The sequence below is a fragment of the Gigantopelta aegis genome, chromosome 13, assembly GCF_016097555.1.
Source record: "Gigantopelta aegis isolate Gae_Host chromosome 13, Gae_host_genome, whole genome shotgun sequence".
Lineage (NCBI taxonomy): Eukaryota > Metazoa > Mollusca > Gastropoda > Neomphalida > Peltospiridae > Gigantopelta > Gigantopelta aegis.
The window spans coordinates 21,013,881-21,026,065 of NC_054711.1; the positions used below are offsets into that span (position 1 = coordinate 21,013,881).

The 12,185-nt window shown below is 39.5% G+C and overlaps 2 protein-coding genes across 2 annotated transcripts; one reads left to right on the plus strand and one right to left on the minus strand.

The window, feature by feature from the left end:
* Positions 1-1,923: 1,923 nt before the first annotated feature.
* Positions 1,924-3,072, plus strand: LOC121387338 (alpha-1,6-mannosyl-glycoprotein 2-beta-N-acetylglucosaminyltransferase-like). Its single transcript, XM_041518386.1, has one exon. The coding sequence runs from the start codon at positions 2,083-2,085 to the stop codon at positions 2,512-2,514; it is 432 nt and encodes a 143-aa protein (XP_041374320.1). The 5' UTR covers positions 1,924-2,082; the 3' UTR covers positions 2,515-3,072.
* A 6,862-nt stretch (positions 3,073-9,934) lies between these two features.
* Positions 9,935-11,368, minus strand: LOC121387206 (alpha-1,6-mannosyl-glycoprotein 2-beta-N-acetylglucosaminyltransferase-like). The gene has a single exon (XM_041518232.1). It carries the CDS (start codon positions 11,366-11,368, stop codon positions 9,935-9,937), a length of 1,434 nt encoding a protein of 477 aa, XP_041374166.1.
* Between the last annotated feature and the right edge of the window lie 817 nt (positions 11,369-12,185).

Below are 12,185 nucleotides of genomic sequence, written 5' to 3' on the forward strand. Positions count from 1 at the left end.
ACACACACACACACACACACATATATATATATTCGGAAGTTGCTGATTGCATTTAATTTGTAACACTCTAAAAATACTATTATTGAAGTTCAAGATCGATTTTATTAACAAGGTTTTGCAAAGCTTTATCTTGCTCGACTACTTTCAAATGGGCGTCTCCTTAATTATTTATGTGACCGTGTGAGGATATCTGTCTCTGGAATCAAGCTGGATACGACTGGCTGCCTGTAGTAACGACCAAGAAAAGAAAAGAAATCTTGTAACGGTGCCATTGATGGACTTTCACACCTCCCGTGACCGAATAATATATTGTCAAGCGTGTTGAGAATTCAGACCAGTGCTAAAACTGTACACACTTTGAGAGGAAAGCATTAAGGAAATGATAGTAGTAGAAGACGAAGGCAAGTTGTTTTATTATTTTATCACATGTTGTACATAAAGCATAGAATATAAATATATGAATATATACATAGGTTGGAAAGTACAGCATCCAGTCAAACAGCCAACGGGACACCCTGAATATGTAAATGTATAAAATATTTAAAAGCACATTGTCCTAACTTCTGAGTAAAACATAATTTGTATGCGTTTCTTATAAAATGCAACACTGATACTAAATTTAAATTGTGTTAATCAGTATATACGGATAGTTCTACTATTAGAGAAGAAGATAAAGTGATATCAGTTATATTGTCTACACTGATTGATCAGTGCTGAAGGGGTTCAGTAAATTATGAGTAATCATGAAAGTAATCGCTGATTACGATTGCATTAGCAATGTAATCGATTGCGATTGCTATTACATGGTATTCTCAAACATTGTAATCGATTACGATTCCTATTATATGGACACATGTAATCGATTACCATAAATTACGATTACTGATTACAATTACCCCATATATATATATATATATATATATATATATATATATATATATATATATATACAGAATTATTTACTGTATGTATTAAGAATGATTTACTGTATGGCTTGTTTGAGATAGCAGGAATCCAGGGTTTATATAATTCAAAACATCTTCTTTTTTTCTTATTCCATTTACCTCTGTCTTGTATTCCTCTTCATCTTCTTCAAAATGTTCTTTCTTTTGATTCTTTCCCCTCATCTTAGCTATTTTCTGTGTTCTCTTTTAAATTACGGATCATACAAATTTATATTTTTATTATAGATCACTGCCAGTTTGTCCTTTTTATGGACATGTTTCAATAATTTGTTTCAATCTGTGTGCTCGTGTATGTCAGTGTGTTCTGCGTGTATGTCCTGACCCTATGTATGCGAATGCACGTGTTGAACGTTATGCTGAATCAGTTTCTGTTACTTTTAAAGTTTTTTGTTTTGCTGCTTAGAACATGGACATATATGCATGTTAAGCACTGATTCGGGGACCCCAATCCCAAAACAGCTATATAATATATCACAATAAATATTTAATAATTAAAAAAGGTAGCTTTTATTAAAGCAATACCGAATCATTTGCAAGGGATTAATAAAAAAAAGAAAACCCAGGAAATTGACAGTTATCTTATTTTTTAAAAGTATATTCTTGTATTATTTCAGATTTAAATGAAAATATATTACAACACAAATCCGGCTATAGTTACAGAGAATAGAATTTCCATGAAAAATCAGCGATTCTGTACACTTTCTGTGTTAACTCATTAACACAATAAAAGGAAGAAAAACAAAAGGACAAGGTCTATAAATCAAGTTACATTTCCATTCAGATTTCATATACGATTGTTCGTCTTCTTTGTGATACTACTCTATTTGTACATACTCTTTTCGATTTGGTATGTGTCTAATAAAAATAGAGACCAACGGAAAGACAGCTATCTACTCGCACAGCCAGAAAAAAATGGAGCTGAACTTCTTTCTAAAGAATCAACAAAACATTGCAATTGCTGTCCTTTTATTCAAAACTGGCAAGACGTGGAGACGTTTCGCCGGGATGTAGAGTTTCTCAATCATCGGGGTACAATGAACAAAACTTCAAACCGAGGCTGACGTCTGAAAGTATTGTTATTCTCGTTCAGGTCCACAATCGCCCGGATCAGCTACAGATGCTGGTTGACTCATTTCGCAGAATGAGATACATCGACGAAACTTTAGTAATATTTAGCCATGATTTCTACTCCCAGGACGTTTTTGATGTCATAGCCAAGATAGATTTCTGTCCCTATGTTCAGATATTTTATCCGTATGCTATTCAAGTATATAACAACCAGTTCCCAGGTGATGATCCTAAAGATTGTCCGAGGAACTTGAAGAAGGAAGAAGCCCGGAAACGGAAGTGTAACAATGCCGAGTATCAACATACTTACGGACATTACCGAGAAGCCCCGTACACGCAAATCAAACACCACTTACTGTGGAAGCTTCAGTTCATTTTCGAGAACTGTTCCTTGCTTAGAACTAATATTTCGAATAGAAGAAGATTACTATTTGGCGGAGGATACGATAGACTACATGAGAAAGCTGGACCGGCAGGCTAGGATTCAGTGGCCAGAGTATAAAATGTATATCATGGGTGAGTACTCTGACTATTCACACGTAAAATACAAGTCAAGCGCTGCGAGAAAATATCGTTGGTATACAGGAATCGGGAGAGGAATGGCCTTCAGGAAAGAGGCCTGGAAGCTCGTTAAAGAATGTGTGAAATCGTTCTGCCTGTTCGATGACTACAACTGGGACTGGTCGCCAATGCACGTGACAACCACATGCAAAAACAATTGCAAAACAACTGATATTTTGTACAAGGTGCTAGGTATATTAAGTCACAACAGAAACTCTTTCCTGAACACGTGCATATTCCTCAGAATTTTACATTGAGGACGTGTCTGGCTGTTCATAATGGAGGGTGGGCCGATATTAGAGATCATGAAATGTGTCTGAGGATTTTCAATAACCAGTCCATGTCTACAGACGAATTGAGTAAAATACATCAAAAGTTGTTTAGCTGATCATTACATTTATTTCCATTAAATTTAACTTTATTTTCTTGCTTACATTGAATTAGGTTTCACCGATGCTTTTCTGCATACATTCGTAAGTACACCTGTCCAGGATCGTGAAGTAAGTATTATTTCGTGACAATTCAATTTTAATGCTGGACTTTCAATATTTGTTTTAAAATTATTATTTTTTAAATTGAAATATTAAATATGAAAACATACGTGATGTCATCTTCTGATATTGGATTACCACCTGAGGACATTGGTCAAGATCGTTAACGATACCATCTGAGAGAGAGAGAGAGAGAGAGAGAGAGAGAGAGAGAGAGAGAGAGAGAGAGAGAGAGAGAGAGAGAGAGAGAGAGAATGAGAGAGAGAGAGAGAGAGAGAGAGAGGCAGAAAAACAGAGACGGAGAGAGTGAATGTTTTTGTAGGAGTGTGTGTGAGAGAGAGAGAGAGAGAGAGAGAGAGAGAGAGAGAGAGAGAGAGAGAGAGAGAGAGAGAGAGAGAGAGATGGAACCTAAAAACTTAGGCGCTGGTTCCCATTAGTAGCAAAGGATCTTCTATATGCAACATCCCACAGACAGGATATCACATAGCTCGGCATTTGGTATACCAGTCGTGGTGCACTAGGTTACGTCTAACACCGTACATACAACAGCATCATTTGGATGTGTCTCGATCTAGCCAGTGCACCACGACTGGTACATGAAAAACCGTGGAAAAATTTAGCGGGTTTCCTTTTTAAGACTATATGTCAAAATTACCAAATGTTTGACATTCAATAGCCGATGATTAATAAGCCAAACCTTTACTTTCAGACCTCGGGTTGTCTGCCGAAGCTGCAGAAACGTTTTTGGCTCTCCCTTTGGAGGGCGAAATCCCTTGAAATTACATTAATATGTCGCTGGGTTTGGATCTGCCAAACAATGGTTGTGTATGGCCTAGGAGCGGCTGCAGACCTTTTCTGGGGAGGGCGTGAGACGTCGAAAAGAAAGACACTTTTGGCATTCGAAAAATCCATCAAATGTATCGTATAGCATATTTACATGACACTCTGAAATTGGGTAGTACGGGGGAGCACCACCGGCACTCTTCCCTAGATCAGCTCCTGTGGACAACCACCAATGCAGATCACGCCCGAAAGGCGCGTCCAGATTGGTTATCCACTGACCTACATCCCGCCCCGCGTGAATGATTTCAAGAAAAACAAACAATATGTATATATTTTAAAAAATCAGGTTTCTTTATTAAATCATTAGATAAAACATGAAATGTCCACACAGTGGAGACGCTGTACATTTGGAAACACGTTAGCAGGTTATTCCAACAAAGTTTACTACAGGACATGAATGACTAAACACTCATATACACATTAACACACCGTTTTAAACCAGATCCTACGGTCATACAATGAACAGATCTGACGAAAACCAATTTTAAAAATCAGAGTTCAGATAACAGTTTCATTTGCATTAATGGAGCGGACGCTGAAAAAACAAATCTGTCAGCAGCTTGTGTATTCGAATTAGTTGTATACAGATAAATAATAATAATAATAGCTGATGTCAGATATTACGGGTGTGGGTGTGTGTGTGTGTGTGTGGGGGGGGGGGGGGGCAGGGTATGAGCCCACGCTGTAAAGGGGCTTGCTCTTTAATGCTTATGTATGACTGTTTATGGCTTTCGTTTGTTTAACGTCACCAATTCAGCATTTTGGTTAATTAATCATCAGCTATTGGATGTCAAACATTTGATAATTATGGCACATGATATTGTATATGGTTTAAAACTATCTCTCTCTCTCTCTCTCTCCCCCACCCCCTCTCTCTATCTCTCTCTCTCTCTCTCTGTCTGCAACTTCAAACATGTAATTAAATGAGGAAGATGAACTACTAATTAAACTTCTACAGCAAAAACAAAAGACATCATTTCTCAGATTCCTCTATCTGTTATAGCCGCAGAAATGTTATTTTTTTATATTAAAATGAAAATAAAAATAAACACATGATAAATAATATGTCCTTAATAACGCAGTGATTTATGGTTGATACAGAACTCGACCCACAGTTTTTGTCCTTACAGTCAGTACGTATTCCCAGAGAAACTGTAAATAATCAAAACCCTCAATGTCCAACTACTTTCAAATTTTACAGTAATATATTAATTGGCCTTTCATCTGGAGAAGCCAATACATAATCTTCACAAATGGAGGAGCCAACGTCCTCCACACACACACACACACATTCTTAAGCTTTACGCTGGCCACACACTCCTGACAATCAGTACAACAGGCCGAACACAGAAGGGCTGGCCACCGATTGCTGCACTGCTGGATGTTGTTCGTGTATCAGTACCGGCAGAAACCCAGTACGACGTTCCACAGTTCAGTGGGCTGGTGTAAAACCACTTCATCCAATTCCTTGTCTATCACACTAACTCCTGTGGACAGCCAGCCCAGGGTAAGGTATGTGCCGCTATACAAGTATCCATCTCTACCCACTACCTTCTGATGTCACTACACCAATTCCTTCTCTTTCACACTTAACGTCTGTGGACAGCCAGACCAGAGTAAGGTATGTGCCGCTATACAAGTATCCATCTCTCACCACTGACCTCTGATGTCACTACATCAATTCCTTCTCTATCACTAACCACTGACCTCTGCTGTGGACAGACAGCTCAGAGTAAGGTATGTCCCACTAAACAATTCAGTTCGTCATCTCTAACCACTAATATCTGCGTTACACAGACAGCTCAGAGAGTAAGGTGTGTGCCATTACTTCGATTCCTTATCTATCACTTACTAATCCCTCCTTTATCACTAACCACTAATCTCTGTGATTGACAGACAGCTCAGAGTAAGGTATGTCCCACTACACAATTCAGTTCGTCATCTCTTAACCACTAATATCTGTTACACAGACAGCTCAGAGAGTAAGGTGTGTGCCATTACTTCGATTCCTTATCTATCACTTACTAATCCCTCCTTTATCACTAACCACTAATCTCTGTGATTGACAGACAGCTCAGAGTAAGGTATGTCCCACTACACAATTCAGTTCGTCATCTCTAACCACTAATATCTGTTACACAGACCGCTCAGAGAGTAAGGTGTGTGCCATTACTTCAATTCCTTATCTATCACTTACTAATCCCTCCTTTATCACTAACCACTAATCTCTGTGATTGACAGACAGCTCAGAGTAAGGTATGTCCCACTACACAATTCAGTTCGTCATCTCTTAACCACTAATATCTGTTACACAGACAGCTCAGAGAGTAAGGTGTGTGCCATTACTTCGATTCCTTATCTATCACTTACTAATCCCTCCTTTATCACTAACCACTAATCTCTGTGATTGACAGACAGCTCAGAGTAAGGTATGTCCCACTACACAATTCAGTTCGTCATCTCTAACCACTAATATCCGTTACACAGACAGCTCAGAGAGTAAGGTGTGTGCCATTACTTCAATTCCTTCTATATCACTTACCAATCCCCCCTTTCTCACTAACCACTAACCTCTATATTAGACAGACAGCTCAGAGAGTAAGGTGTGTGCCACTGCACCAATTCCTTCTCTATCACTATGGTAACCAATTCCTTCCCCATTACTAATCTCTGCGATGGGCAGAGAACCCAGCGAGTAATGTGGGACACATTTCTCGGGGAATTTTGACCCTGTGCCCAGCACGGACGTGCTTGAACCTCCAGTGAATTTTGACCCTGTGCCCAGCACGGACGTGCTTGAACCTCCAGTGAATTTTGACCCAGTGCCCAGCACAGACATGATTGAACCTCCAGTGAATTTTGACCCTGTGCCCAACACAGACATGATTGAACCTCCAGACAGCTGGTGTGTGCCATGACAGCGTGCTTGAACTTTAATTGGCTATAAGCACGAAAATAAGTTGAAATGAAATGGAGCTGCATTTAGCGCACACAAACAACTGGGTCGGATCGCACGGGACCCCTCTGACTCCCCTCACGATCCGCCACACAAACAAACAACTGGGTCGGATCGCACGGGACCCCTCTGACTCCCCTCACGACACGCCACACAAACAAACAACTGGGTCGGATCGCACGGGACCCCTCTGACTCCCCTCACGACACGCCACACAAACAAACAACTGGGTCGGATCGCACGGGACCCCTCTGACTCCCCTCACGACACGCCACACAAACAAACATCTGGGTCGGATCGCACGGGACCCCTCTGACTCCCTTCACGATCCGCCACACAAATAAACAACTGGGTCGGATCGCACGGGACCCCTCTGACTCCCCTCACGATCCGCCAATGAACAAACAAACATACTATGCATTTAAACATAATTATATGTTTTTCATCGGACGCCAAATTTTATAAAGTTGTCTTTAGTAGTGCTACGATCGTTTCATGGATCAGGGGCCCGGACTGAGAAGTGTGATTTGTTTTAATTCAGGGGTGGAACCAGAAAATATTTGGGAGGGGTACTAAGGGAAAGAGGCCGCACGGGTCATGGCTCCCCTGATAGTACCCCCCCCCCCCCCCCATCCGGATCAGCCTCTGTGTTACCTAAAATTGTCCACTAGTTGTACATGTTTACATATTCATCCACAGCTCAAACGTAAATCATATTTTGACAACCCTGAACAAATACAATATTTTGAACGGTCCTGTCATACAGATTAAAAGGACATTCCTGACTTCTGGCACAGCAGTTGTTTGATCTGGGTTATAATTTTCAAGGGGCGGGATGTAGCCCAGTGGTAATGTGCTCACATGAAAGTATCCACATATTCATCCAAAGCTCAAACGTAAATAATATTTTGACAACCCTGAACAAATGCGATTTTGAACGGTCCTGTCATACATATTAAAAGGAAGGGGCGGGACGTAACCCAGTGGTAAAGCGCTCGCTTTGGGATCGATCCCCGTTGGTAGGCCCACTGGGCTATTTCTCGTTCCAGCCATTGCACCACGACGGTATATCAAAGGCCGCGGTATGTGCTATCCTGTCTGTGGGATTGTGCATATAAAAGATCCCTTGCTACTAATGAGCAATGTAGTGGGTTTCTCCTCTAAGACTATAACGTCAAAATTACTATCATGTGTTTGACATCCAATAGCGGATGATTGATAAATCAATGTTCTCTAGTGGTATTGTTAAACAAAATACACTTTATAATATTCAAGAACCCCTGGAGGTTTCCGAAACGTTTTACAGTAGACATTCACAGACTGAAATGATGTCTGGTGCCATACCCTACAACACAACCAAAGTTAAAGTTAGAGTTTCTTTTGTTTAACGACTCCACCAGAACACATTGATTTATTAGTCATCGGCTATAGGATGTGAGACATTGGGCAATTTTAATATGTCTTACACTTTAAAGTGTGTTTTATTTAACGACACCACTAGTACGTATTGATTTATTAATCATCAGCTATAGGATGTCAACCATTTGGTAATGTTTAATATATAGTTTCTTAAGATAGAAAACCCGCTATTTGTTTTACATTAGTGGCAAGGAATCTTTTACATGCACCATCCAACAGACAGGATATTACATACCACTGCCTTTGTTACACCAGTTGTCGAACACTGGCTGGAACGAGAAATAGCCCAATAGGCAGGGATCAAACTTAGAGTGACCGTGCATCAAGCGAGCGCTTTACCTCTGGACTATAACCCGCTCCGTTGACGAATGAATGCATATAAACTGTTGTGAAGGTTTATAATTTTTACCTAGCTACTTTGGGAGTGGCAGTCCTCCTACAAACCAAATAGGACGTATCCCTGGAAAGTGGCACTCAACCATAATGTCAATACATCCTTCTGACCCTGCCTTGTGCAGACATGCGATTTACAAATTCCTAATGGCTTTGTCTTTCATACTTGTTAAGACTGCACCATATGTTTTAGTTTTTTGTTAAACGTAATGCTATCAAATATAATTGCATATGAAGTACATGTTCTTGCTTACAATAACAATATCAATATATTTATCCACTGTGTATTTACTTCAAACTAATTCAACATGATTGAGACGCAGAACAATGTTTGAGCTATCAAGAACAATGGATATAATACACAGAGTTTGATAGTGTTCACAAGTAATTAATACATTTTACAACTTTTGTTAGCCTACAGTCAGAAATGTCCTTCAAACTAATTCGTGCCTTCAACATGATTGAGACGCAGAACAATGTTTGTGCTATCAAGAACAATGGATATCATACACATATTTTGATAGTGTTAACCACAAGTAATTGATACAACATTTTACAACTTGTGTTAGCCTGCAGTCAGAAATTTCCTTTCAGAACAACTTGTCTGTCATTTTGCTTGCAATTTCGTTATATTTATAGCAAATACCCCCCCCCCCCCCCCCCCCCAAAAAAAAAAAAAAAAAAAAAAAAAAAAAACCCTAACAAACACAAAAAGAAAACAAACAACAAACAACAAAAACAAAACCAAAAAAAAAAAAAAAAAAAAACCCAACCCAACCCAACATACTTCTTATACATTATAAACATAACATACATATTTAAATGCACCGATGATACAAGTATTATCTTAACCTTCATGTTTTTGGCTTTGACATCTTTCAAAGAGGATCTTACATTTTAGCATCTCGTTTGAAGGATTATCGTTAAAGATTTATCATAGTGTCACATTTAAAAAGAAATACCTTTTTTTTGGTGGAAGGTGGGTCGGGTTTTCTTCACTATTTCCCTAAAATGTATGAACCCGAAGTCAGTTATGGGTTTATCACACAGTCACATTTAAAAAAAGGTATCTTGCTTTTAGCATGCATTGCTAAGAATTGGTGGTATTGGTGGGGGATGGTGGTGCGTAGGTTTGTTTGTGTGTGTGTGTGCGTGCGGTGTGTGTGTTTTTTGTCTTCAGTTTTCTTTCCAATGTTTTGAATATTAATTTTCTAAATACATGTACACTAGCAATGACATCAACGAAACAGCTTCTGGTGTATTTTTCTAAAGTCTGTAGTCGATAAGGACTCGTTATTGAAAATCCTAAGGCACATTTGATGATCTCTGATATCAGTCCACCCTCCATACGGTACATCCAGCGTAGACCTCGAAGGAAAATCGATAGGAATATTCACATTTTCAGGAAAGAGATAATTTCTGTTGCGTCTTAAAATACCCAGCACATTATTCAAAACATCAGTAGTTTTGCAACTTCTGTTTTGATGGAATCCCTTACAACTTCCCAAATGGAAGACTCTACTACCTAGAGGTTTTAAGATTTTCAGACCACCTGGGATGCACGTGGCGGTCACGTGCATTAGCGACCAGTCCCAGTTACAATCGTCGAACAGGCAAAATGATTTGGCACAATCTTTGAACAGCTTCCAGAAGTCTTTCCTGAAGGCCATACCTCTTCCGTTTCCTGCCCACCAGTAATCTTTCTTGGCTGCACCAGACTTGTATTCGTCGTGTGAATAATCAGTGGACTGACCCATGATGTACATTTTACACTCTGGACACTGAATCCGACTCTGGCGATCCAGTTTCCTCAAGTAGTCTATCGTGTCCTCTGCCAAATAGTAATCATCATCCAGACGAAATATTATCCCTTCGAAATTTCGCAGTAAAGAGCAGTTCTCAAAAATAAACTGCAGCTTCCACAACCAGTGATGCTTCAACTGCGCATGCGTGGCTTCTCGGTAATGTCCGTAAGGATCTTGATACTCGGCGTTGTTACACTTCCGTTTCCGGGCCTCGTCCTTTATCAAATTCCTCGGACAGTCTTTGGGGTCATCTCCTGGGAATTGGTTGTTATACACCTGAATAGCATACGGGTAAAATATCTGAACATATGGACAGAAATCTATCTTGGCTATGACATCAAACACATCCTGAGAATAGAAATCGTGGCTGAAGATGATCAACGTTTCGTTGATGTACCTCATTTTGCTAAAGGAGTCTATCTGCATCTGCAGCTGGTCAGCTCGACTGTGAACCTGAACCAGAAAAACAATACTTTCAGCCGTCAGCCTCGGTTTGAATTTCAGCTCATTGTAGATGAAGCCTTGATGGTTGAGGAACTCTACATCCCGGCGAAATGACTCCATGTCTTTCCAGTTTGGAATAAAAGGCACATCAGTGCGAGTTTTTGTCGCTTTTTGAGGAATAGTTCCAGCACGTTTCGTTACATAGCCATGCTGAGGACGTCTAGACGCAGTTTCTGGAGCAATGCTGTTGGCATTTTCGCCAATTTGGACGTGCATGTGAGGTTTATTCCAGTCGAGATTCCAAAACATTTTTTTACTGTCATTTCCATAATTTGCAAAGGCCCCGTAAATCTGCAGCCCGGCAAATATTAGTAGACAGAGGTAAAATAAAAAGAGAGCAGTCTTCTTTGCCGAGAGTCTCATGTTGTACTAGTCTGTGTTGCGTACTTCGGTGTGTGCTATGAGTTAATGCAAACAAAGTAATGGACATTTAATGTAAGTCGTACAATAGGCTATAGTCTATATAAAGGTTTGTTACATGTACTAACACGAACAATGAAACTGTACAAGTCAATTCAACTAACACGAAGGTTCAAGGCACGCTATACAGTGTGTTTTTTCTCTCTTCAAAACATCCTTTTGACTCTGTTATTCACGTGTGGGTGTGTTCTATCAATCAACATGCATAAGGAAATGACGTCAGATGAGTTATACTATCTACCACCACCTTTGATAATAGTCGAGTTCACCGTTAATTGTATACTTGGCTCAGATTTGCCGTGATGTCATTACTTCATAATTCGTGGAATGTCGTTTGTTTTATGTACGTGATGTCGTTATTCGTTATACGATTATCTGTAATTATTTCGTGATTGTTGATAAAGACATCTGAAACTAATTCCTGATATAAGATATATAGTTCTGTATCTAATTCTTGATTTGTGATATAAAGATATCTGTAACCAATTCGTGATATAAAGTTCTCTGTAACTAATTCGTGGTATAAAGTTATCTGTAACTTATTCGTGATTCGTGGTATAAAGTTATCTGCAACTTATTCGTGATTCGTGGTATAAAGTTATCTGTAACTTATTCGTGATTCGTAGTATAAAGTTATCTGTAACCAATTCGTGATTCGTGGTACAAATATCTCGAGAGAAGTTAGTCACTCGTCGTAATGTTTAACTGTAGAGAAGTTTGTGATCAGCTGTTTTCTGTGCAGGAATTCGTGATTGGTGGT